Here is a 27,167-nt window from a genome sequence, read left to right on the forward strand (position 1 = left end):
ACCACCCGGTAAGAATGTATAAGGGAATAATAGACAACCCAATGCCATTCTTAAAAATATTCCTCTGAATCTTCGTATTTTATTTATCGTATTTCAGACAACGCTGATACCCTCAAGCTTTACACGTAGAATAACATACTGTGGAGGTGACACAACCCAAGAGCTTAGTGTGCAGGTAAGGAGTTGACCGAGGAGCATATATTCTTCAAGTAGCTTGTATTGCTCATGCTCATCGGTATTTTTTGCAATTTTATGCAGGAAGTCCGTGATTCCGGGGAATAAAGACCCAACTAGCCATATTGCTGAAACACCCTTTGATACTAGAACAGTAATTTTATCCGATTAGGTAGGTCATTTTCTTCATTTTCAAAAACGAACCTCCAGTAACAAAATAACTAGCGTCAGCCGTGACACCCTGCAATATTAATTACCTTCTGTCTCCCTTAAAAATTACAGAACTATTCTTAGACAGAAATGGCAATTCAGTTTTAAGAATCACAGGGACCCCCACAGTGTTGAAATTCTAATCGTTGTGTCGTGAATTATTGTATATCTAATTCTGTAATTCTAAAAATGTAATCATCAAACCAGTATAAATAGAGACATGAGTAGATTGTGTCTATAAATACTAGAAGTGTCCGTATCACTTATAAAATAGAGATCTCCCATTGTTCGGGTCCTCATAATAGCATTAAAGAGTAGTACTGCCATAACTTATCTAGTACTGGACCAAGAGAGCAGCTCTTGTTCATTCCTCTCTATTTTCTATTAATTTTTATCATTTTCTTTCTTCATTTTTCATCCGTTCTTCTCAAATCTAATCTATAGCTACTATCTTATTTATCACATAAAAGATGCACATACAAGAACGCCAATTATGAATAAAAGATTAATTCTGACTCTGCAAATGAAGCACTTAGTCGCAGAATATCTTGTGCTATATGCAAGTAATTACTTTTTAATGTTTAATAATGTCCATCAAATATTAGCACATGTATCAGTTGAATCACGTATCATTCCTGTCTCACGCCATCCAAAGACCGACAGTAATAAGCCTAATAATAGAAAGCTACAATAGAGGTTATGCTATGTCATTTATGTTACACTATTTTGTCAGATTATCAGTTGCGCTTAGATTATTTTAGGACCTTAGATCATAGTTGGCTGAACAGTTCTTTTTAGTTTATAGAAAATGTATTGTGTATATGGGTTGTTTTTAAATATTTCATCCATGTCTAGATAACATTGTAATGACTTACTATAAACGATATATTCATTATTGTTTTTATTTTCAGAAAGTTGTAATCGGTCTTGAGAAAGGCGCTGGTCGCCGAAACGCGTCGACACACAACTTAATTCTTCATGTCCAAGAATTTTTATGATAACATTTATGTATGTGTACTTTCTAGGGAAGGTATATTTTTAGCTATTGATGTATGATGCATGTATTTTTTTATGTGACTGTAATAAACTTTGTGACTACTAAGAAACTGTTCAACAATAGTGCTGGTCCTTTTAATATTGTTGTATATCTTAGAATTACTGCCTGGGTAGTTTGTTCCACAAATTTATTCCCTGACCTAGGGGTTGATTGTTATTCGTTCTTACAAGTATGTGCAGGACTAAGGCAGGTATAATATATATATATATATATATATATATATATATATATATATATATATATATATATATATATATATATATATATATATATATATATATATATATATATATATATATATATATATATATATATATATATATATATATATATTAACAGCTCCTCCTCAGCACGCTCTGCGCTCGCAGACACCGCCTCCACGCCAGCATGAAATGAGGAAACGGACCAGCAAAGTCAGCAACAGATGGTATTTATTCCAGAAACAGAACCAGCGACGCGTTTCGAGCTGCAAAGCCCTTGATATACACACACACACGCACGATGCCAGATGGGCTATGGTTCCCCCCTGTAAAAGTACAAAAGGCTTTGCATCACTAAAATAACAAGAAAAACAAAATAGTTGCCTGTGCTTAACAGGATAGGTAACAGCTGATTATGGCGGTCTCTAGCAGCCCGTCCTTTAAGATTATATGCTCATGTTAAGTTTGCCTTAGAGGCTACTGATTTATCACGTTTTAAAGTTAGAATTGGGAACCCCCTCCAGATTACTAATCGCCCAACCTATAAGCTGATCATCTTTTTGAAAAAAATTCAGCAACTGGTTTAGTCTAATGTTCAGCATTGTGTTACATGCGTCAGAACTTTAAATCTGCAGCGCCACACCTTACGACCAGATATACAGAAGAGGGGGAGGACCATTAGATATGTAAACTCCCATTGAGCATACATACACAAAAAGCACTTTAGGCTTTAAAAAATTTAAGTTGTGCATCTTTTATTCTAAAAATATCTTCAAAAACTGTTTGCAGCTCAAAAGGTGTGTTGACACTTCCACCCTTTCCATATTTGAAATGTTCTCCATAAAACACAAACCAAATACCCTTTATGCAAACAATTATTCTGTAAAGGATGATCATTTAAAAACGAGAATAAAATTACTGAAATGCCAGAGTATTTCAGAAAAGTTATGAATTTCATAAAACATTTGAAGTATGTTCGTTTTTTGGAGGGTTCCTAGTTATCTATATATTGATAACAGTTCTATTATCTACTAAAGACGGGCAAAGCTTGTGTACACCTATCAGACGCTGCTGTACTGTAACAGAAATCTGTGCAATTAATTCTAGCTATTTTGACCATGCACATGCTGCATTTTCAGATTAGAAAGAAGAGGGATGCTTCGATACAGAGCTTATAAGCAGCATGCAACTTTGTCTTCCAACCACATTTCAATTGCATGCAGCTGTCCCATCTCATCTATAGAGTAAAACTTGCATACCTTTCAGCCGGGGTCGGAACCTCCAGTGCTCCGGGCCAGCCCACATGGACATTGTGCGAGGACTGAAGTAGGAATATTCTCCAGGTTTCACAGAAAGTTGTAGGCACATGGTGCTGATGTCTCCATCCCCAATGGGTATGACCTGCTTACTGAAAAACAAAAAAGTAAAATACCTTAGAAATAAGGCATCATTGTGAAAGAGAAGAGTCTTCCAAAGTACCGGAGACTGAAATAACAGTATGTGGAATGCTCTTAAGAGGGAAACTCAGCACACAGAGAAATCTAAGGCAGTATTAGCACAGGTATAAAAGAAGTTATATTGGTAAATCCACAATTGTTCCCCCTGCCCCGGTACTGCATGCCACACCACCAAATCACATGTTGCAGCACGGATACAAATACCTCAGATGCATCTCCCAAAATAAGCACCGCATCACCAATCTAGGTTCCATTAAGTCTACCGCCCTACCTCAATGCCCAGCTGTAAGAAAGTGCCCTCTTTTTGCATGGTTGCTCCCACTTTTTGCCAAACTGTTGATGTACTTTAAGTGTGCCCTGGGTTCCTGCCGACCAGGAAGCCAGGACCTATGTTCTTTCCCTAAACTGCATTGATACAAAACCCAATTGGCACTATTTTGCAACATGTAACTCCTATGTAAATTGTGCCATAAGTACCAAGGGCACTGCGGCCAGGGAAGGCTTCTAAGGGCTGCAGCACTTATTGTCCCACCCTTAGAGGCATTGTACCTTTACACACACTGCCATTGCAGGATGTGTGTATTGGTGCAGAACAAAGTGAAGAGTCGACATGGCACACATCTCTGTGTGCCATGCCTCCACCCCGCTGCCCTGGCATAGGTAATCCACCCCTCCAGCTGGGTGCACTATACCAGTGGTGAGGGTACAGGTGCATGAGCCCTACAGTGTCTAAACCAATTCTTAGACATTGTAAGTGAAGTAATGCCGTTTAGAGTATATGGTGCTGGGAGTTTGTCATTACAAACTCCACAACACCATAATGGCTTTACTGAAAACTGGGACGTTTGGTATCAAACTTCATAGCACATTAATCCCACACTGATGCCAGTGTGAGATTTAATGAAAATGCACTCAGAGGGCATCTTAGAGATGCCCCCTGAAAAACTGTCTAACTCTAGTGTCTTGGCCGTGTGGCTGCTCGCCACCTGCCACCAAAAGACCTGTTTCTGGACCCCTGGGTCGAGAGCCTGCTACTCTTGGGGGTCTGAAACAATGCACATCCTGGGACGAGGTGCCAATCCTCCTCCCCAAGTAGAGGCAGGGTTCACGAAGGGGAAGCTTCAAAGTCTTGCCGCCTTAGTGAGCTACCCAAGCTATTTGCTGCTCCCAGGAACTGGCCCCCACCGGTTCGGACCTCCACTTTGGGCAGGAGAATCAGCAGGAAAACCAAGTCAGGAGGCGAGGTGTGCCCAATTTTCCCAACCCCACCCCTCAGGTGAGGGAGGCAAAGTGAAGCATAACTCAGGCCCGCAATTTTGCAGATGGGGGACCAAGCCAACCAGAGTGAGGCATATGCCCCCCTCCCACTGGCGGGTGGCATAATAGGGGGTGTACCCACCCAAAGGTAGGGACCCATTGGTCTCAACATGTACCTACCTGTAACGCTCCTAAATGTCGTATTTAGGGGCAACCCTGAACCTTGCCTCTTCAGACAAGAACAGACCAGAATAGAGAAGAAGGGCCGAAGAAGCCATGCTGAAGAGGACACCCACTGACTTGGCCCAAGCCCTACCGGCATGTCACCACCTCGAACCTGCTCCAGCGAAATCCCAGTGTGTCCGGCAGCCAGCAGCCCCCAAGATCCCGGAGGATCTGCCATGCCTTCCCAAACCAAGACTGTCTCCTGTGAGCACCAGATTTGCTCACCCAGACTATGGCTCTGGCAAAATCCACGAGTCTGCACCAGACGCGCCCACAGCACGAGTTATAGGGGCCTCAACATCACGAGGAGGTCTTCACAGCGATCCGGACCGGAGATCTGGTGATCTCTGACCTGCCGCGATTCTCCAATCAACGCCTGCCGCCCCTTTCTGGAGGATGCCCCCGACCGGAGCAGGTAAGAACAAGCATTGGAAATGCAATAGGTCTCGCAATTACGCGAGTCTGAACTATTAGCATTGTAAATGATAATGCCCTTTATTTTTGCATTCTGGTTTTTAGAACATAAATAAAAGGCTTTGTCATTTACAAGGCCTATAGCTTAAATTTGCGTTAAAACGAGACCTATTGCATTGGAAATGCAATAGGTCTCGCAATAGATAAGTTTGAGTTTTGGATATGTAAAATGTCAAAGTTATTTTGTTTTGTGTGAGTGGCGTTGCGTGGGTGAGTGGCGTTGCGTGGGTGAGTGGCGTTGCGTGGGTGAGTGGCGTTGCGTGGGTGAGTGGCGTTGCGTGGGTGAGTGGCGTTGCGTGGGTGAGTGGCGTTGCGTGGGTGAGTGGCGTTGCGTGGGTGAGTGGCGTTGCGGGGTGAGTGGCGTTGCGTGGGTGAGTGGCGTTGCGTGGGTGAGTGGCGTTGCGTGGGTGAGTGGCGTTGCGTGGGTGAGTGGCGTTGCGTGGGTGAGTGGCGTTGCGTGGGTGAGTTGATTTTGTATTGTGAGTGGCGTTGCGTGGGTGAGTTACCTTGCGTGGGTGACTGGCCTTGCGTGGGTGACTGGCCTTGCGTGTCTGCAAGAGGTGCTGTGTGGGTGAAAGTGGCGTTGCGTGTGTGAGTGGGGTTGCGTGTGTGAGTGGGGTTGCGTGTGTGAGTGGGGTTGCGTGTGTGAGTGGGGTTGCGTGTGTGAGTGGGGTTGCGTGTGTGAGTGGGGTTGCGTGTGTGAGTGGGGTTGCGTGTGTGAGTGGGGTTGCGTGTGTGAGTGGGGTTGCGTGTGTGAGTGGGGTTGCGTGTGTGAGTGGGGTTGCGTGTGTGAGTGGGGTTGCGTGTGTGAGTGGGGTTGCGTGTGTGAGTGGGGTTGCGTGTGTGAGTGGGGTTGCGTGTGTGAGTGGGGTTGCGTGTGTGAGTGGGGTTGCGTGTGTGAGTGTCATTGTGTGGGTGTCATTGCGTGGGTGAGTGTCATTGCGTGGGTGAGTGTCATTGCGTGGGTGAGTGTCATTGCGTGGGTGAGTGTCATTGCGTGGGTGAGTGTCATTGCGTGGGTGAGTGTGGCGTTTCGTGGGTGATAGTGGGCTTGCGTGGGTGTGAGTGGGCTTGCGTGGGTGTGAGTGGCATTGCGTGTCTGAAAGTGGTGCTGTGTGGGTGAAAGTGGCACTGTGTGGGTGAAAGTGGCACTGCGTGGGTGTGAGTGGCTTTGCGTGAGTGTGAGTGGCGTTGCATGGGTGAGTGGTGTTGCATGTGTGAGTGTTGTTGCGTGGGTGAGTGGCGTTGCGTGGGTGAGTGGCGTTGCGTGGGTGAGTGGCGTTGCGTGGGTGAGTGGCGTTGCGTGGGTGAGTGGCGTTGCGTGGGTGAGTGGCATTGTATTTACGTGACTTAGATATATTGATATTACAAATAACAATGCTTTTATTTTTTTTAAAATAATTAATACTTAAATAATTTATTTAATTTGTAATGTCAATAGCTTACATTTTTGTAAATAACTTTTGTCCTATCAAAGAAAAATAAATCACAATGAAATGAAGCGTGCCAAAATGGTAATTTTAAACCTGGGTTTGCGTGAAAATTTCTTTTTACTACAAACCTCAGTAAAAATGAAGAATATAAAATTCCAAGACAGAGCTAGAGCATCATTGGCCGGATATGACAAATTGTTTATTTAATACGGTCATGGCTCTACGACCAGCTAAAGACATCGGTGGAAAAGAAGCTGGCGCCTCACACCCAGCAGCTACACTGCGCAGTAAAAGTCTCGAGTGCCATTTAAAATTTAATAGTGCGTCTGCTGAGCGTGGGGTCAGCGAGAGATGAGAATCAATACAGCTGGGCACGCTGCAAACACCAAAGACGATTCTGCAGCATGGCAGCCGCTCTCTGACTTCCCTTCCCAAATACATCATATTACCCGATAAAAAGGAACAACGGATTCCATTCCCTCATCGTGAAGTCCGCGAGACCTTGCTCACAACTCCTAGAGGTGTGCCGAAGTCACCAGGTTCAACGATATGAAGAGCAAATAGGGACAAATAAGGATGTTTCGCGGACAAAATTACCCCCAACTACTAGTGTTGAGCTTTTTGGAACCCCTCGAAAAAACACTGCAGGGGGCAGGGAGAAGTTAGGATGTGTTAGGAATGTTTCTTCACAACTAATTAAACGGCGCGAAAAGATCCAATCATCAGGAGATAAAACATGCACAAACGTGCCAGTCACAAATAAAAATGTTTAAAACGGTCACACAGAACAGCCTTGCTAAAAAAATAAGTTAATGTCCTGTAAGTCTGAAGGTTGTGTTCATTTGTTAAAAAAAAGTAAAAAATAACCCATCACAAAATCAAATAAAACAAGTTACAATGAGCGTGCACCTCTCGGGCTGAGGAGAAAGACTTCACCTGCCAGTGAAACAAGATTACACGGATCCAACCGCCCGAAGCCCGCCAGGCATTTAAATTAGTGAAAGAGCGGCCGGAGATCAAAGGAAGGGTGAAAAAAAAGCAATTAGAGGGGAGGAGATGGGAGGCCAGCGCAGCCACTGCCAAACGAGTCACGGCCTGCGGCCGTGAATAGGTGACGGCAGGGGGCGGGGAGCAGAGCTGTGTGAGGAACAGATGGGAAGGCTCGTGAATGAGAGACAGTCACGTGATTGGGATTTACGTGCACTGTCCAAAATCCGCCGCTGCGGGGGGGAGGAAGCGACAGGAGCTGAAAACGTGCTCGAGGGAGAGGTGGGGGGAGGAAGCGACAGGAGCTGGGGGAGAGGGTACACCGAACAGGAGGAAGGGAAGGCTAAGAAAGCAAGCTGGGTCAAGGAAGGGGGAGAAAAGGAGCGCTGGGACGTGGAATACATGTACGTAGAAAGGCTGTGTTTGCGGGGAGAGAGAGGGGAGGTGCTGGTGTGGGAGGGGGGAGGTGCTGGTATAGGAGGAGGAGTGCTGCTAGGGCAAGGCTGTGTTTGCGGGGAGAGAGGGGAGGTGCTGGTGTGGGAGGGGGGAGGTGCTGGTGTGGGAGGAGTGCTGCTACGGCAAGGCTGTGTTTGCGGGGAGAGAGAGGGGAGGTGCTGGTGTGGGAGGGGGGAGTTGCTGGTGTGGGAGGAGTGCTGCTAGGGGAGGAGAAGCCCTGGCCGTGAATGCTCGTGCATGTTTGCTCACGTGATTCACGTGAACTGCAAGAAAACCGCGGGGCTGAAAGCCCTTGGTTTGAACAGGATTTTGCCGACATGAATTCTCGCTCCGCTCGATGCGCATGCGCGCATCGATAGGTCGCGAGACCTAAAAACTTGACGCCTAAAGACCCCCCTAAACCCAACTTTCCACAGTCTTGGGTGGCCCAACCAATGGTGTCCCAGCATCCCCAGGCATCCCAACTTACCTCTCCAACCGGTGGTCACTTCCAGAAGATCTTCGTCCCCAAGCTTGCAGTGTTTGTAGCAACCGGAGAATCTTCATTGAAATCAACAGGGCACCAGACGTCAAAACAGCACCCTGCAACCAGCCGCCCCTGTGCTGCTGCAGGTGAGCTTTGGGTTTTTACTCTGATCCAGCTTTGCCCTGAACCTAACACCAGGAGCTTCGCTCCCACAACTTTTTAGCCTGCTCGTGAGCATCCACCAACCGGAGGACCCCTATTGAGGACCCCTATTTAGGCCCCCTATTCCCGATTGGAAAACATTGGGCCTCGGACTCTGCACCTGGCCACCCTAGTGCCGCTGGGGGGTGTTCTTAGAGTGCATCCTCGACCCTGGTTCTAATCCCAGAAACCCAACTCCCACAAACAAATACTTACCTCTAAACCGATATTTTCATTTTCTTCCATAGGATCGCATTGACTGCTTTAGTTTGAAAATTAGTGTGGAGTTGGTTTGTATGAACACTTAAAAAACAGCAAATATACAAAAGTGAGTAACTTACTTTTTACCCTGAAAATGTCTGTGTGATAGCTAAGTAAGCAAAAGAAGGTTCTGTTGTGTATAAGGTGTTAACTTTCTAGAGCCCTGTATGACCTAATTTCAATTTATAGCCACCGTATCTTACCCGCCTGGACAGGGAAACAATTTATTTATAAATAACTGAAACGTGACTCAAGTTGCGCTCTACTGTTTTTGTTTGTCAGAATTAAATCATTCATAGATATTCACAAATGTAGTAGATAGAGGCTGTCAACATAAAATGAAATATTTATATATAGAAGTGATCATGTGAAATAAGTGCCCAGTGCTCAAGAAGTTTACAATATATACAGGGTGGTCAAGGTTTTATATACGTGAGGGATAGGCCAGATAATTATGTAGGACAAATGGCTCAGTTCACTGAATGTTCTTTGCGATGTGCAGACCCTTGGTCAATCTGGGCCTTGCGTAATCATTGAAGTTTCAACCCATAATGTGCTCCGTTCGGTAATCACGTAGGGTCTTCAGCAGGACAGGGCGGGGGATGGTGGGGGCGCAGTGACAGCCCTAGGTAAGCCAGACAAAGTCCTGGCTGCGGTGGCAACAAGAGCGAAGGACCACTGGTGGTAGAATCAAGGTGGACCCAAGCGTCGGTTTCTCTTATTTGTGTAGAATCAATCCGTCTTGTGACTTTCGTGTAGAATCAATCCGTCTTGTGACTTTCGTGTAGAATCAATCCGTCTTGTGACTTTGTCCCAAGTCAAAAGACAGATTGATTCTACACCCTGACCCTCTGATAAACCCTTACTACTCGCACACCACCACAAATTGAGAGCAAGGTATTATCTACTTTTACCTCTGCCTGCCTTTGGTGTTCCGCTGGACTCTGCACACTATACCCTACTTTGGTATAGTATATACAGAGACCGCTTCCTACACCAGCAGGACAACTGTTAAAAAGCTTGATGTCAAGAAAATGGTTCCTTAACTTCAAGAGAACAAGAATTGCTAGGGAGAGGGGTACATTTATTAAGACGTTTTACAGAGCTGCACACCTTTTGGTTGCTTCAGAGCAGAGAAAACCTTGAACAGACCTATTTGAGTCATTTTGGGTTCAACAGTGAAGAGGAATGTTATCCGACGTAGTTCGTTACAACCTCTTTGCACACAGAGAGGGAGAAATACATTTTAGTAAACAATTTACAACACTGTACGCTGTGGTTCTCCAGTATTTACATCTTTAATAGATTCACATAATTGAATCTTCAGTCTCTGAGGTGGAAGACCCACAGTAATAAGTAGTGTAAAGCCACATATTGAACAGTAAAGCTTAGCAAGATACATTGGTAACCAATTCATAGTTTTAATAAGAACCAAACTCCAGCCAATCAGATAGTAGCTCCTGAATCACGCATCCCAACAACAACTACCATACCTCAGTTTTCTAACCACTAGTGTAAAGGTAAACAAATATTAGGTATACAATGCAGTGAGCTTTAATGGTTAGGAGAAAGGGTAGAATATGAATCTACGAGCGATCAATGATGGAGACCCAGAGGGTACAGATAAGTAACTTGTTCTTACTCCAGAACTGAATCATTACAGAGATTCACATGCTTGAATCTGAATAGCAAGCAGTAATAAACTGATTAGAACATGCTACAATGTGGGGGTTAGGGAAAAATATAAGCAAAATAAACTTTAGGTATATAAAGGATAGCTCTCTTTATTGAAATAGAAGGCTAAGAAAAGCTTGAACCACTGGAGGATAGGGGGACTCCGGTTGGTGGCTGCTGGGAAGCAGCCACAGGGTTGTGGGAGCAAAGCTCAGGGCAAGTTGGGGACTAAGTTAGCACAAAACGGGCACCCTCAGCGGCACTAGGGCGGCCGGGTGCAGGGTGCTGTTTTGAGGTCGGGTGCCCTGTTGATTTCAATGGAGATTCTCCGGGACAAAGCAACACTGCAGGCTCGGGGGACGAGGAGCTTCCAGGAGTGACCACCACTTTGAGGGGTAAGTAGGGATGTTGAGGGTTGGTTAGGCACCGCTGGGTTGGGGACACAAGGCCGTGGGGAGTCGGGTGCAGGGGTGCCTTGGGAAATCGGATTATCTTACCTGCTCCGGTCGAGGTAGGGAGGGGGCTCTGGATTGAGGCTGCAGGCGTCGTTCGGAGGCTTGACGCAGGTCAGGGGTCGCCGGATCTCGGATCAGGATCTACGGTTGGGGGTGGGGGGGCAGGAGGACGAGCTCCTCATGGTATTGTTCCACTCTAGCTCGGGCCGGGTTCGGCGGGTGTAGAGTGGGCTGGATTCTAGTGGTTCCTGGCTAGCACCTGAAGCTGCAGTTCAAACACGTCTGGTGTTCACGGGAGAAACAGCTTGGAAAGTGAAAGCAGGCAGGTCCTCTGGGGTTTTTGAGGTTGGTGGCCGCTGGACACGCCAGGGATTTGCAGGTTCGAGGGGAGACGGGCCTGTAGGGCTGGGGCCGAATCAGTGGGCATCGTCCTCTTGTTAGCTCTGCACGGCTACTCGGCCTTCTTCTCTTCTTTTTCTTGTGGTTGCTGGATCTGAGGAAGGAAGGTTTACGGTGCCCCTAAATACAAAATGTAGGTGCCCCTAAATACAAAATTTAGGGGTGTTACAGGTAGGTAAAGGGCAGGGACCAATGGGTCCCTTCCCTGGGGTGAGTACACTCCCTATTCTGCCACTCCAGTGGGAGGGGGGCAGGGGCCTGTTCCTGGTTGGCTGAGTCCCCCCATCCTCAAGATGGCAGGGACTCGAGGTTGTGCTTCACCTCGCCTCCCCCACCTTACGGGTGGAGTTGGCAGAGGTGGGCACACCTCTCTTCCTCACTTGTTTTTCCCGATGGTTTCCTGCCCAAAGTGGGGGTTAGAATCAGTGGGGACCAGTTGCTGAAAGCAGCAAATGGTCTGGAGAGGCTCACAAAGGCTGCATGCCTTTGAAGCCTCTCCTTCGTGTACCCTGCCCATCCTGGGGGAGGAGGCTTGGCACCTCGTCCCAGGATGTGCAATGTTTCAGGGGCCCGAGAGCAGCAAGCTCTCGACCCAGGGGTCCAGAAACATGTCTGGTGGTGGCACACTAAGCAGCTACTCAGTCAGGTCACTAGGAGTTTATCGAGTTTCAGGGGCATCTCTAAAATGCCCTCTGTTGTGCATTTTACATTAAATCCCTCACTGGCATCACTGCAGGTTTAATGTGCTGAGAAGTTTGATACCAAACTTCCCAGTCTTCAGTGTAGCCATTATGGTGCTGTGGAATTCGTAATGACAAACTCCCAGCACCATATACTCTTAATGGCAGCACTGCACTTACAGTGCCCAGGAATGGACCTGGGTACTGTTGGGGTACAGGGCTCATGCACCTGTACCCTCACCACTGGCATAGGGCACCCAGCTAGAGGGCTGACTGATGTATGCCAGGGCATGTTTGTGGGCATGGCACACAGGGATGTGTGCCATGTCGACTCTTCACTTTCTTCTGCACCAAGACACGCAGCCTGCAAAGGCAGTGTTTGAGTGTCAGGGTACAGGGCCTCTAAGGGTGGCACAATAAGTGCTGTAGCCCTTAGAGGCATTCTCTTGTCACAGTGCCCTGGGTACCCATGGTACTATTTACCAGGGGCTAACATGCGGCCAGAGTAGCCAATTGGGTTAGCTTTGGGGAAAGAACACAGGCCCTGGGAACCTGATTGGCAGGGTCCCAGGGCACACCAAGAAAAAGTGCATCAGTAGTCTGGCAAAAAGTAGTGAGGAGGGTACTGCAACAGAAACCCACTTTCCTACACAAGACCCCCCAGCCTCTGCTAGCAGCAGATGCAAGCCCCTGGTTTACGCCCCGACTTTAGGTGGAAAAATATAGAATAATAAGAGGTGTGCCCACCTCTGACAACTCCACCCCTAAGGTGGGGGCGGAGAGGTGAAGCACATCTTTCAGTCCCCACCATCTTGAAAATGGGGAGACGCCTCCAATAAGGACTGCATAAGAAGATGTAGTCACTTCAGGTAAGGTGCCCATTGGCCCCGCCTGCTATTCACCTAAAACACACTTAAAGCTACTTTTTAGGTGGCTCCCCCAGACCTAGAAAATAGATCAGTGACGATCTAAGAAGACAACCCTGCAGAGAACCCTTAAGACTACGGCTGGCTTGGTCCCAGCCCTACTGGCTGGTCACCAGCTTCTGAGAACCTGCAACCTGTCTTGCAGCGAGCGATCTGAAAAACCCACTGAAAACTGCTGCCTTAAAAAAAAAAAATCAACTCTCTCGTTGATAGCAGGCCTGTCCAGAAGAAACCTACTCCAAGGAATTCGGACCCAGGCGGATCCAAATCTCCTGCCCACTTTGCAACAGACGCCCAGAGCCAGAGTTTGAGTGGCTCACCTGTGCATTGAAGTTTCCCTAGCGATCCCGACCTCATGTCCAGTGTTGGCTGACCCATCCTAATCTCCACAATAGCTCCTAAACTGTGACTCCAGAGACTCCCCGCGACCAGCAAGAAGAATCCAAGGTCTACTGGCATGCCTGCACTTGAAGCTCCTGGTGCGTAGGTGAGCTGAACCAACGATGCCCCTACGACGCTCAACACCTCTTCTTACCTCTGCTGTCGGTAGTCTCCCTCCTGCAATCTCCAGTGCTACTCAGGCAGCCTCTTTGCAGAGAGCAGAATCCCCATTGGTAAGCATTGGGCGCCTGATGTTGAAATTGCACCCTGCCACTGGTGGTGTATGTTTGGTGCTGCTTTGTGGCCCCTGCTTCCAGTGTTGGTGCTAACCCCCAAAGCCTGGCCTCTGCAACCGATTTACCTACCTGCAAGCAGTGCTGCGCCAGGCACCCCGTAGTTTCCATTGAAAAGCATTGCGCCGAACTCTGATTTTGACCTCTGCACCCGACCGGCCCCGTGCTGCTGGTAGTGCAGGTTTGGTACTCACCAGACACCTGGCCCTTGCTGACTTTTGGTTCCGAAGACTGGGATTGTAAGTGCAGTACTTACCTGTTTGACTGCAATATTGTGTTTCCCATAGAACATTGGACTGTGCTGAAAAGTTTGACAATTTTTCAAACTGAAAAGTATTTTTAATTAAAAACATTCTTACTTTATTACAAAGCTCTTGATCTTAAAGTACAAACAAAGCATATTTTTCTAAAGTTGGTCAGCAGTCAGAGGCGCGTCCACCCTCTGGCTAGTTCCACCCCTAAGGTGGGCTACCTGATGTGGATGTGTAATTTAAAAGTCTGCCATCTTGGTGAAGGCAGAATTAGGAACTTTGGGAGAGGGTTATGCCCACTTCACACAGAAAGTGGTCTTTTAGGGGATGTAGTGACCCCAGGCGTAAGCAGCCAATTGGCTACTAACCTGCATTCCCCTAAGGCCCCTAAATCTATCATTTAGGTGAGCCCCTGGCACCAGGGAAACAGATTACTGCCACCTAAGAAGGAGGACACACAAGAGCCGTAAGAAGCAAGGACTGGGGAAAAGCAACAGACTTTTTTTTTTTAATAACATTGATTTATTAACATTTTTCATAACATGTCATTCACAGCTTATGCAGTGCAGTCAGTATATATACTAATCTTCATATTGCATCGTGTCATATCATTAAGCATTACAGGTAAGTCGGGTTCTGATTATCTTATACATTTGCTTGAGAAGCAACTGACTTGGCAGCAACCTTGCCGGCCTGTCTGCTGTGCCCTATAAATTGTGCTAATGTTGTCTCCTCCTGCAGTTGCTGTGCCTCCATAAGCCTGGGAGGTCTGCCTGCCTTCAACAAAGAACCAGTAACTCCTGAGGAGTAGCAGAGCTGCTTTCCTGCAAGCACTCCAAAAGAACTGTGCGTACTCCAGACTGCTCCAAACCCAACACTGGAAAGTACCACTGAACCCGTGCCGTGTGATCCCCACCCCGAGTTGAAATGGGTCAACTGTGCAAGCGTGATCCCTTGACCCTCTAGAGATGAAGCCCACAATTGATTTGCCCAGCGTGGACTTACAGACGCAGCCTTCTTGTGGAGGCCCCCTCTACGCGAGTACCTCCGGTGACCAACAGCAGACACCTCATGATACTTCTGCACCGGACGCCCAGTCCATGGAGAAGAGTACCAAAAGTGTCCCTACGTCCCGAGCAGAAAAAAAGAGGAAGTGGAAAAGGAGGGATCGATATCTAAATATTTGACTAATAGAGGACTACAAATTCTCCCATCTTTGTGACATTTGTCCACTGATCTATTACTATCAAATTACAATAACCATCACTACTGCGAGAGGACGTGATTACATATTTTATTTGTTGTAATCACACGGAATTATTCTCCGCAAGTTTCTGTATCAAGTTTTACACTACAAACAAATATACATACATATGTACACAAATATATATACAACAAATAAAGACAAAATACACCACATTTATACAAAACAAAATAATCATAAATTTCTTCTTCACCCAGCAAAACACTACTAAAGCAACAGCTAGGTGTCCTCCTATTCAATCTAGGGGGTACACTCCGAGGTAGTCAGACACAAATGGTTCAAAGAGTAATTAAACAGAACCCAAATCAAAAATGTGTCAATGGCAATAAATTCCCAAAACATTTCAAAGTTGGGACTCCTCTTTATGGAAAGTGTCGACGCGGTCGCGTTTCGGCCTTCCAACAAACCTGGCATCCTCAGGACTGGGTGATCAGGAACTCCTGAAAATCAATCCAACGACACCCTACGTAAGGTCTTACAGCAGTGGGAGATGCTTAAAGAACAGCGGGCACGCGTTTGCTCGAAACAAGCTCTCACTAGTATCTCGCTCGGGGGACTCAATATCCCAGGGCGAACAGCTTCAATAAATGCAACTCCGGTCACCCAATCACAACGAAGGCTTTGCCATAATAGTAAATTAATCACCAGCGTCGTGAGACCGGAGCCCCTTTGCTGGTTCAGCTGGACTGGTCTCCCAGTCCCAGCTTGCAGCCTCTTTTTGACTGGACTGATCCTCTTCGACTTCAACGTGGCACCAGGCACAGAATTGAAAATCTGCACCTGGCCGACCCAGTGCAGCCTGAGGTGACCTGTTGGTGCAGCCTTGGACCCTGCCCCATTCCCACCTTCAGTCTGGAAGATTGGTCTTGTAAGTCACTGTAAAGTACATGTATGCAGTATATGCCTTTCATCCATAGGATAACGTTACCGCTTCAGAAATTGCATAAAGAGTTGATTTTCACACATGCACACCTCTCTGATAAGACTAAGGATGATCGAACATACTACCCCCACCCACCAAGAGATCACCTAAGGATTGCTAGAGCATGCCCAGTTCCACTTATAAGGGATACGTGGACTCCTTGCACAGTATACCTCTTTTTGGCATACTATATAAAGAGCCAGCTTCTTACAGGTAGAGCTAAATTCACAGAACAGGGAGGATGAGAGCAATCTACAGCTAGATAGATTCTTTATCAGAAAAAGAGCTACAGTAGGTAAGTAACTTGGTATTCTAATAGAGACTTCTAAAACACAGATTCATCACCTTTTGAGTAGATACCACAGCAGTACGTATTAGAAGGTAGGTCTGTGATTTACATGTAGGATGGAGTGGGCAAAATGCACCTACTGGCAAACCTGTAGTGCTCTGTGAATGTATGGCGAGATTCCCATGTAGCTGCCTGGCAGATGTCCGAGACAGGAACTCCTCATGCCTACACTTCTAAAGAGGTTTTGGCCCAGGTGGAATGATCCCTTCGACCGTCTGTACGCAGATTGTTGGCCAATGCGTAGCAGATCTTAATGCAGAATTAGATCCAACAGGAGATGGTCCTCTTCTACGTGGCATTACTTTTTTTCACCCTTGTAAACCCCACAAAGAGCTAATCCTCCTCCCTGTGTTCTTTGGTACAATAATAGCCTAGTGCTCTTTTGGGGTCCAAGGGATGGAGTCTCTCCTCCTCAGAGGGGTGAAGCAGAGCACAGAGCTGGCTGAGAGATGGTCTGACAGACATGGAACAGCGTCACAACTTTCACCAGGAAGGATGCCAGTCAGCAGAACCAGTTTGTCAGGGAAGAAGGTGGTACATGGAGGATTGATACAAAGTTCACAGCTCGCACACTTGCTGCGCCAATGATAAAGCAACGAGGAACACCATCTTTCGGCTAAGAAGCCGCAAAGGTCAGCTGTGAAGTGGGTCAAAAGTAGTACAAATCAAATATGTGTTGACAAAGTTAAGGTCACATTATGGCATGAAGAAAGAAGAGGGAAGTGTCCTTGAAGCTGGTTTCTTCTGGAGAGAGCCGCTGTCCTCTGGAGATTGGAGTCTTTTTCAAAGGCAGCAGTCCTCCCAGGGTTTTCAAAGGTCGCTGGCTGCAAGACAGGTCCCAGGTTAGTCAAAGCTGGAGACAGAACAGTAAGGCTGGGGCCAAGGCAGTTGTCGTCTAAAGTCTTCTCTGCAGGGATTCTTCTTAGGTCGTCGCAGATCTAGCTTTCAAGTCTGGGAGAGCCACCTAAATACAAACGTGTGGGGTGTTTTAGGGGAGCAGCAGGTAGGGCCAATGGGCACCTTACCTAGGGTAACTACACCCTCAATGATGCCACCCTCCTGTGGGAGGGAGCATAGGCCAAGCCCTGATTGGAGGCGTCGCCCCATCTTCAAGATGGCGGGGACTGAAAGATTGGCCTCCCCCACCTTAGGGGTGGAGTTGGTAGAGGTGGGCACACCACCTATTCTTCTAACTTTCCCTACATAAAGTGGGGGTGAAAACCGAGGGCTGCCATCTGCTGCTAGCAGCAGAGGCTGGGGGTCGCATTACAAAAGTGGCAGGCCTTTGAAGCTTCCCCTTTGAGCACTGGCCCATTCTGGGAAGGCGTTTATACCTCTGCTCAAGATGGGCATTGTTTCTGTTCCCACAGAGAAGAGGGTCTCCACCCAGGGGTCTAGAAACCGTTCTGTGTGTGGCAGGCTGCCTAAAGCCAGTTAGTGCCCACACCAAGGTCAGCAGGTTTTCAGGGGGAACCTCGGAGGTGCCCTCCGTGTACATGTTACAATAAATTCCATACTGGCATCAGTGTAGGTTTATTACAAGGAGTTGTTTGGTACCAAGGCACTTACAATATTTAAGAATTGGCTTAAGAATTGTAGGGGAATATCTACTCCTGCAGATATGCTCGCACCTGTGGTATGGTGCACCCTGCCGTAGGGCTGTAAGTCCTGATAGATGGGTGTCTTACCTATACCTTCAGGCAGTGCAGGATGGCATGGCACCCAGGCAGAGTGCCATATAGACTGTCGTTTTTCACCTCAAATGAGCATTCCAGCTGCAGCGGCATGGTTCTGGGGGGTGAGGGGGTACCACTTACTAGGGGACCTACAGGGCAGCAGAAGTACCAATTAGGGATAGGTTTTAGAAAAGAAGCACTAGCACAGGGGATCTGATTGGCAGGGACCCTGTGCACTACCGTCAAAACTACATCAAACCAGGGAAGACGTGGGGGCTAACCTGGTGAAAAGAGGCACTTTGTCACAACCTCTCCTATAGCTTCCTTATGTAGAAGCAATTGAATTTCCTTCCTTAAACAGATGAAGATGTTGGTGTGACTTCCTGTGAGGTAGATTGAGGAGGATTCTGAATAAATTCTGCAGTGTGTCCATACTGGATTAGATCCAGCACCCAATGATCTGAAGAGAAGGAACTCCAGTGGCTGTAAAAGTTGGAAATACTTTTGTTCCTAAAGTGAGTGGTGGTGGCAGGGGTAACCAATACTCAAGAGGCGTCTTGTTGACTCCTACCCCGTAGTAGTTTTTTTTTTTAGGAAGTTTGCCTTTAATAAGCCACACCAGGTGGAGCCCTGTGTGGTTGCCAAGAGTAGTGCAGGCAGTAAGCTTTTTAGGTCTCGCTGGTGTTCCAGCGAAAGACCTTATGTTGCTCACTTGCCGGGAATGATGGACAGGGGATGGGTACGCGCAAGCCCTCGGCGATTTCACCTCGTGGACGCGCACGTCCAGCGCCGCGCACATCTCCTGTCCACATTCCCAGCAAGTCAGCCTATCGAGCGCGCATGCACACAGACACAGACACACACATGCACACACCTCCCGCAACTTTCACACGTGTTTCTTAATTTCCCCCAAAGTCTTCGCTTTTGTTCCCTCTCTCTGCTCTACCTCCCCTCTTGGGCATTGCCCCTCCCCCGGTACCCCATCAGGGGTACCCCGATCCCCCTACTCACCAGTCCCCGCTCTTTCACCGTCCGTCGCCTCTTCTACGACATCAGCAAGCAGAGAAACGGCCAAGAACACTGTGCGTGCGCCCGCCTTATGTCACTCAGCGGCTGTACCGGACGGTACACAGGCGCGGGCCGCAGCCATTGACCAGTAGCACAAGTTACTACTTGTGTAACGATATATCTGTAAGAGACATTAGTTAGTGAGATTCCTTACCTTAGAATATCCCCAGGAGTCAGACTGGATCCGGAAATTTTTGCGTAGCAATACCCCTGCGCGTCGGTAGGCGTCGTCCGCGGCTCCGCGTCCGTCGTCGGCGTAAGCGCCGGAATGACGTTGTCTGAGTACTTAGACGCCGCCCATGCGCGCTGACGTCAGTTCTGATACACAGCTTTTCCGCGCCAGATACGCAGAGCCATGATAGAACCAACACTGGTACCAAGAAACTAGGGCCCTGAAAGGGGATGACCTTAACCCTAGATATCGGTTCGCAGAACGGGGAGGATGGGTGGGTCGGTAAGGAATCTATCACTAACTAATGTCTCTTACAGATATATCGTTACACAAGTAGTAACTTGTGCATCTGAAAGAGACACGTTAGTGATAGATTCCTTACCTTAGAATAGATACCCCAGCAATACCAACCCCGGTGGTGGGTCTGCGAACCAATAATCACACCAGAAAGTCCTGGAGGACGGAACGGCCAAAGAAGCCATCCCTCCGGACTGGACTGTCCAGGCAGTAGTGTCGTGCGAACGTGTGCAACGAGGCCCACGTAGCTGCCTGGCAAATGTCCTGCAAGGGCACTCCCCGGCCCAGGGCAGTTGTAGTCGCCGTGGCCCTAGTGGAATGAGCCCTCAATCCAACAGGGGGCTCCTTCTTAGCCATGGAGTAACATGCCTGGATACACAAGATGATCCACCGGGAGATGGTCCGCTTGTGTACCGCCTTCCCCTTCTTAGCGCCCACGTAACCAACAAAGAGTTGGTCATCCACCCGGAACTGGTGTGTGCGATCCAAGTAAAATGAGAGCGCACGTTTTGGGTCCAGACGGTGGAGCCGCTCTTCCTCTTTAGAGGGATGCGGAGGCGGAAAGAAGGTTGGCAAGGTGATGGACTGCCCGATGTGGAAGGCTGAGACAACCTTGGGCAAGAAAGATGGCTTGGTACGCAACACAACCTTGTCCGGATGGACAGAAAGGAAAGGTGGAGTACAAGAAAGGGCCTGGAGCTCACTCATTCTCCTGGCAGAGGTGATGGCAACCAGGAAAGCAGTCTTCAGAGTCAGAAGGCGAAGAGGACAGTTGTGAAGTGGCTCAAAGGGAGCGCACATCAGGAAAGTAAGAACAAGGTTCAAGTCCCACTGGGGCATCACGAAGGGAACAGGAGGGAACATGTGTGTGATGCCCTTAAGAAATCTATTTACAATAGGGGACTTGAACAGAGAAGGCTGATCAGGCAGCCTCAAGAAGGCAGAAAGGGCAGAAAGGTAGCCCTTGACAGTGCCCAGAGCAGAGCCCTGCTGGGCAAGAGACAGAAGAAAGAGGAGAACCTCAGAAAGGGGGGCAGAGAGTGGGTCCACAGCCTTTGCTGTGCACCATGCCACAAATCTGTTCCACCTGCAGGCATATACCGACTTTGTGGAGGGACGCCTGGCTGCCAGAATGACATTACAGACTTCGGGAGGCAAGTCAAATGGCCTCAACTGTCGCCGCTCAATCTCCAAGCTTCTAGGTGGAGACCGGACAGGTTCGGGTGGAGGACCGTCCCCTGCTGCTGCGACAGAAGGTCCTCCCGAAGAGGCAGACGAATCGGCGGATCGACTGGCATGCTGAGTAGCTCGGGATACCAGTATCTTCGTGCCCAGTCCGGAGCCACAAGGATAACCTTGTCCCGGTCGCGCCTGATCTTCTTCAGCACTCTGGGCAGAAGTGGTAGGGGTTGGCCTAACGGCTAAGGCGCTCGACCTCGGACCTGGGGATCTGGGTTCGAGTCTCGGTAAAGACGCCAAAAACCCCCCGTGATTCTGGGCAAATCACTTAATCTCCCCGTGCCTAAAAAAATGAAAGTGTATCCTCATGTAACGTAACTGGTGCTATGTAAAGCGCTCTGATAACTGATTCGGTTTGGTTCTAGTTCGCGCTATATAAAACTCTGCCAAAAAAAAAAAAAAATAGACCGCAACTCCACTCGCGATGAAAAGCGTCTCCGAGCGAGCGCCGCCTTGGAAATTCCAACGCACAGAACTGATGACATAGCGCGTTCTCTTCGGTGGCGAATAGATCTAACCAAGGCTCTCCCCACTGCTGAAAGAGGCCTTGCGCCACGTCCGAGCTCAGACGCCATTCGTGATCCATCATGCACCGACGGCTGAGTTCGCCCGCCCTGGTATTTAGAGAACCTGCCAGGTGTTGAACCGCCAGGGTCATGCCCTGATGTTCCAGCCACTGCCAGAGGCGCAGAGCCTCCTGGCATAGGGTCCACGACCCCACCCCGCCATGTTTGTTGCAGTACCACATGGCGGTGGTGTTGTCCGTGAACACCTGCACTACACTCCCCCGGACAGAGGGGAGGAATGCCTTCAGTGCTAGACGAATCGCCCGCAACTCCAACAGGTTGATGTGGAGCCGGGCCTCCGCCGGAGACCAGAGGCCTCTGATCTCCGCCTCTCCCATGTGACCAACCCAGCCCTGGAGGGACGCGTCCGTCACAACTACGTGCTCCGGGTGGGGTAGGGAGAGGGATCTGCCACTGACCCAATCGCGGTCCGTGAGCCACCACTGCAACTGTCTTGCAGTGCCCTCCGAGATCAAGACATGGTCGGACAAGTTGCCCTGATGCTGGGCCCACTGAACCTTCAGGTCCCACTGCAGAGCCCGCATCCGCCACCGGGCGTGACGCACCAGAAGGATGCAGGAGGCCATCAGTCCCAGGAGCCGCAGCGTCAACCTGACCGAGACTCGGGATAAAGGCTGGAAGATTGGAATCAGAGCCTGAATATCTCGAACCCGCTGTTCGGGAGGGTAAACCCGAAACTGCACCGAGTCCAGAACCGCTCCGATGAAGAGGAGCTTCTGAGAGGGACACAGGTGCGACTTCGGCACATTGATGGAGAACCCCAGCAAGTGCAGGAGGTCTGCCGTAGTCTGGAGGTGGCTGACGACTGTCTGGGGCGAGCCAGCCTTCAACAACCAGTCGTCGAGGTAGGGGAAGACTGACACCCCTAACCTGCGCAGATGAGCTGCGACCACCGCCATCACCTTCGTGAACACCCGTGGGGCGCTGGTAAGGCCGAAGGGGAGCACGGTAAACTGAAATTGCTCATGGCCTACCGTGAACCGCAGGTAACACCGGTGGGCCGGCAGGAAGGGGATGTGAAAATAAGCGTCCTGCAAGTCCAACGCTACCATCCAGTCTCCGGGGTTCAGGGCAGCTAAGACCTGAGCCAAAGTCAGCATCTTGAACTTCTCTTGTCGGAGGAAGCCGTTGACGTTCCATAGATCCAAGATAGGGCGCAGGCCCCCCTTGCCCTTCTTGGGCACCAGAAAGTAGTGGGAGTAACACCCACACCCTACTTCTGGCCCAGGAACGCGCTCGATGGCCCCCTTGGCCAAGAGGGCCGTGACTTCCTCTTGCAGAAGTTGCAAGTGATCCCCCGACACGCAGTGGAATTGCGGTGGCATGGCTGGAGGGGTCGCCTCGAAGGGGAGGGAGTAGCCCCTTCGGACGATTTGCAGCACCCACCTGTCCGACGTGACAGTGCGCCAGTGGGAGTGGTGATGGCGAACCCTGCATCCCACAGGCGTCACATGGGCTTGGAAACTCGCACTAGGAAGGTTTTGAGGCAGGTGCTGCGGAGGGACGTGTGCACTGTCCTCGCCGCTGACCCTGATCGCCGCCACGGCGGTTTCCACGGCCGCCACCGCGCTGCTGGGTATTCTGCGGTGCGTGGCTGGCAGCACGTGTGAGGACGCCCCTTCCGTGGCCACGAAAGGAGCGAAAGGCACCCGATTGCTGGCGCGTGGCCGAAAGGCCTAAGGACTTGGCCGTAGCCCTGGAGTCCTTAAACCGCTCCAGCGCATGGTCTGCCTTGTCGCCAAAAAGGCAACGGCCATCGAACAGCATGTCCAGAAGAGTGGCCTGGACATCGGCCGAAAAGTTGGCGGACCTCAACCAGGCGTGGCGTCTAACTGCCACCGTCGTTGCCATCGCCCTGCCCAGTGAGTCCGTGGTATCCAGCCCACACCGGATAGAGTACCGTGCCGCATCTCGACCCTCCACAAGGACTTGGGCGAGTTTAGCCCGGACCTCCTCCGGGCATTGTGGCAGCACGTCCGCAACCGTGTCCCACAGGGTGTGGGTGTAGCGGCCCAAGACACGCGGTATTGACAGACCGCAGTCCCAAACTCAGGGACTGGAACCCCTTCTTTCCGAACTGTTCATATCTCTTGGATTTCCCATCGGGCGGGGCCGTCGGGAATGCGGTCTGGGAAGTGGAGGCCTGGATAACCAGGCTCTCGGGGGTGGGATGGGTGGACAAAAAGCAAGGGTCGCCTGGAGCCGGGCGGTAGCGTCTGGCCACGTTCCTATCCACAGGCGGACCTGTGGCGGGCTTGGTCCAAGTGCCCACAAGAACGTCACATAAGGCTTCATTAAACGGCAGCAGAGGCTCACTGGAGCTTGCCTGCGGTTTAAGAACCTCAGTGAGGAGGTTAGTCCTCACGGCCGCAACGGGGAGCTCAAGGCCCAAGGCCTTGGCTGCCCTCGTTAACACTACGCTATAAGCAGCCCCCTCCTCCGTAGCCACGGTGGGAGGGGAGACGAATCCAGTGTCTGGCGAGGTGTCAATACCACTGGCCTCCCCAAGCTCATATGTCCAGTCCTCTTGAGACTGGCACTCCAGTTCCAGAGGGTCCTGAGACCCCTCCCAATCACCTCCGTCACCAGTCTCCTGTAACCCAGGGTCAACAGACTGGGCCTCCTCATGGAAATAAAAATCTCCAAAGGCCGTCTGAAGCGGCGCCCAACAGCGCCGTTCCGACGCCAGAGTCGGACCGAAGGGAAGATTGGGGACGGCGTCCACAATGGGCGCCGGGGGCGACACCCTCGGGGCCGGCACCGGTGAGGTCGACCGGCGACGACCCGGATCCGGAAGCGGGTCCGGTGAGGTCCTGCAGCGCCGGGACCGAAGCACCCGGCGGCGTCGGGGGCGAAGCGCCCGACCCGCTAGGGCCTCCAGCAGGGACCGCTGGGCCCGAAGGCGCCGCGGGACCCGGCTGAGGAGGGAGGGACCTCATGGCCATGAAGTACCGCTCGACCTCCTCCAGCGTCGCGCCGTGCCCAGGGACCCGAAGGTGTGGGGCAGGCGGCGACGCTTGCGACTCTTGGAGCCGCGTGGGCGGTGTCGCCTGAACCCCCGGCCGCATCGTGCGAGCGTCGGGGTGGGTCGGAGGAGCGATGATGCCGCTCCGACCTCTCATGGCTCTTACCTGAGGACTTGGATCCCGACGACCGATGTCCACTCCCGGAGCTGCGGGGACTCCGACCCCGCGACCGGTCCCTCGACCTCCCGTGGGACCGGGACCTGGAGCGGCGCGGGGCCGACTGCCGGAGCTCGAGCCGCTTGCGGGACCGCTCCCGCCTAGCCTTCGACGTCAGGGCCCGGCAGTCGGAGCAGGTGCGGTCGTCGTGGTCAAGGCATAAGCACTTCAGGCACCGGCGATGGGGGTCCGTGACCGACATCAGTCGGTCGCACTTCGAACAGGGCTTGTACCCGGGCATCCCTACCGGCACCGTTGGAGTCGAAGACTCGAGGAGAGAAATGATCAAAAAGATCAAAAAATGTAGTCAAAAAATGACTAGGGGTAGATCTTCTCCGGATCTGCGCTAGCCGGCGCGGAAAAAAGAAGAACTGACGTCAGGGCGCATGGGCGGCGTCTAAGTACTCCGACGACGTCATTCCGGCGCTAACGACGCCGACGACGGACGCGGAGCCGCGGACAACGCCTACTGACGCGCAGGGTTATTGCTACGCAAAAATTTCCGCATCCAGTCTGACGCCTGGGGATATTCTAAGGTAAGGAATCTATCACTAACGTGTCTTTTTCAGATTCGTGTTTTTCATTTGCTCACTGCTGCATGCTAATACGGCGTGAACACCGCATGATTAAAGAAGGCTCTCTGTTGGGAGCCTGTGTTTCCCAGCAGCTTTCGGGCAGCTCTGCAGGGAAGGGGCGGACAATTACAAGGACTTCTGTCTGCAGTCTTGTTTTGTTTCCTCAGCACAGATCGGAGACCCTCAGCGTGAACTTAGAGGATGCCGAGGTGTGTCAGCAGAGCTGCACAGCCACTTCTGTGGGCGCCGGGGTGCAACCTGGCCGCAGTTAATTACAGTCGGAGAGCTTCAGGGCCCGGAGGAACACCAGTGACAGCACCTCCTTCCCCTCTCCATGGCGCTCCGTCCTCTCGCGCTCCTTCAATGGGCCTCTCATACAGGGGGGCCTGTGCCACCCCCGCCTTTTGTACTAGAGTTCGGCTCTAGATCGAGGTATCAGTTGGAATGTAGCTGTGGAAAAATCACTTCAGGACTGACGTGCCATACTGATCATACCGCGGATTGGCAGGTGCATGGTGTGTGCATGATTTGTGTTTACTTGGTGGGTTGTGTCACTTGCAAATGTTTTTACATAATTATGTGAAATAAAGGTATGGAAACGGCGTCACTATTTTAACGTTTGTTTCTTGGATGTGTGTGCTGTCGCTACGGGTGCCTTTTGCTGATGAAGGCACACAAGTGAGGCCAAAAGATGGGGATAGTTTAAATGAAGAGAACTGTAAAGGCTTATTTAGAGCAGACAGCAGTGTGAGAGAGACAGCAGTGTGAGAGAGACAGCAGTGTGAGAGAGACAGCAGCAGTGTGAGAGAGACAGCAGTGTGTCCTAGAGAGAGCATCGCGTGTAACAGAGACAGCAGTGTGAGTGAGACAGCAGTGTGAGTGAGACAGCAGTGTGAGAGCGACAGCAGTGTGAGAGAGACAGCAGTGTGTATCTCCTAGAGAGCATGGTGTATAAGAGAGACAGCAGTGTGAGAGACAGCACTGTGTATGAGACAGCAGTGTGAGAGAGAGTGTGTGTGTGTGCGAGCAGGGTGAGAGGCAGCAGTGTGAGAGGCAGTAGTGTGGGAGACAGCAGTGTGTGTAAGAAAGACGGCTGAGAGAGAGACAGCTGTGTGTGAGAGAGAGACAGCAGTGTGTGAGAGAGACAGCAGTGTGTGAGAGAGAGACAGCAGTGTGTGAGAGAGACAGCAGTGTGTGAGAGAGACAGCAGTGTGTGAGAGAGAGACAGCAGTGTGTGAGAGAGAGACAGCAGTGTGTGAGAGAGAGACAGCAGTGTGTGAGAGAGAGACAGCAGTGTGTGAGAGAGAGACAGCAGTGTGTGAGAGAGAGACAGCAGTGTGTGAGAGAGAGACAGCAGTGTGTGAGAGAGACAGCAGTGTGAGAGAGCAGTGAGAGACAGCAGTGTGAGAGACAGCAGTGTGAGTGAGACAGCAGTGTGAGTGAGACAGCAGTGTGAGAGAGACAGCAGTGTGAGAGAGACAGCAGTGTGTATCTCCTAGAGAGCATGGTGTATAAGAGAGACAGCAGTGTGAGAGACAGCACTGTGTATGAGACAGCAGTGTGTGTGTAAGAAAGACAGCAGTGTGAGAGAGAGTGTGTGTGTGTGCGAGCAGGGTGAGAGGCAGCAGTGTGAGAGGCAGTAGTGTGGGAGACAGCAGTGTGTGTAAGAAAGACGGCTGAGAGAGAGACAGCAGTGTGTGAGAGAGAGACAGCAGTGTGTGAGAGAGAGACAGCAGTGTATGAGAGAGAGACAGCAGTGTGTGAGAGAGAGACAGCAGTGTGTGAGAGAGAGACAGCAGTGTGTGAGAGAGAGACAGCAGTGTGTGAGAGAGAGACAGCAGTGTGTGAGAGACAGCAGTGTGTGAGAGACAGCAGTGTGTGAGAGACAGCAGTGTGTGAGAGACAGCAGTGTGAGAGAG

General features: G+C 50.2%; 1 protein-coding gene across 1 annotated transcript in view; it reads right to left on the bottom strand.

The window, feature by feature from the left end:
* NCAPH (non-SMC condensin I complex subunit H) overlaps nt 1–27,167 on the bottom strand; it is a 394,040-nt gene that overhangs the window by 143,545 nt on the left and 223,328 nt on the right. The window contains exon 10 of the mRNA XM_078666999.1: nt 2,901–3,049. Within this exon, the coding sequence (XP_078523125.1) occupies nt 2,901–3,049 (149 nt within the window). The remainder of the gene's footprint in view (nt 1–2,900; nt 3,050–27,167) is intronic.

This window comes from Lissotriton helveticus, chromosome 11, assembly GCF_964261635.1.
Source record: "Lissotriton helveticus chromosome 11, aLisHel1.1, whole genome shotgun sequence".
Lineage (NCBI taxonomy): Eukaryota > Metazoa > Chordata > Amphibia > Caudata > Salamandridae > Lissotriton > Lissotriton helveticus.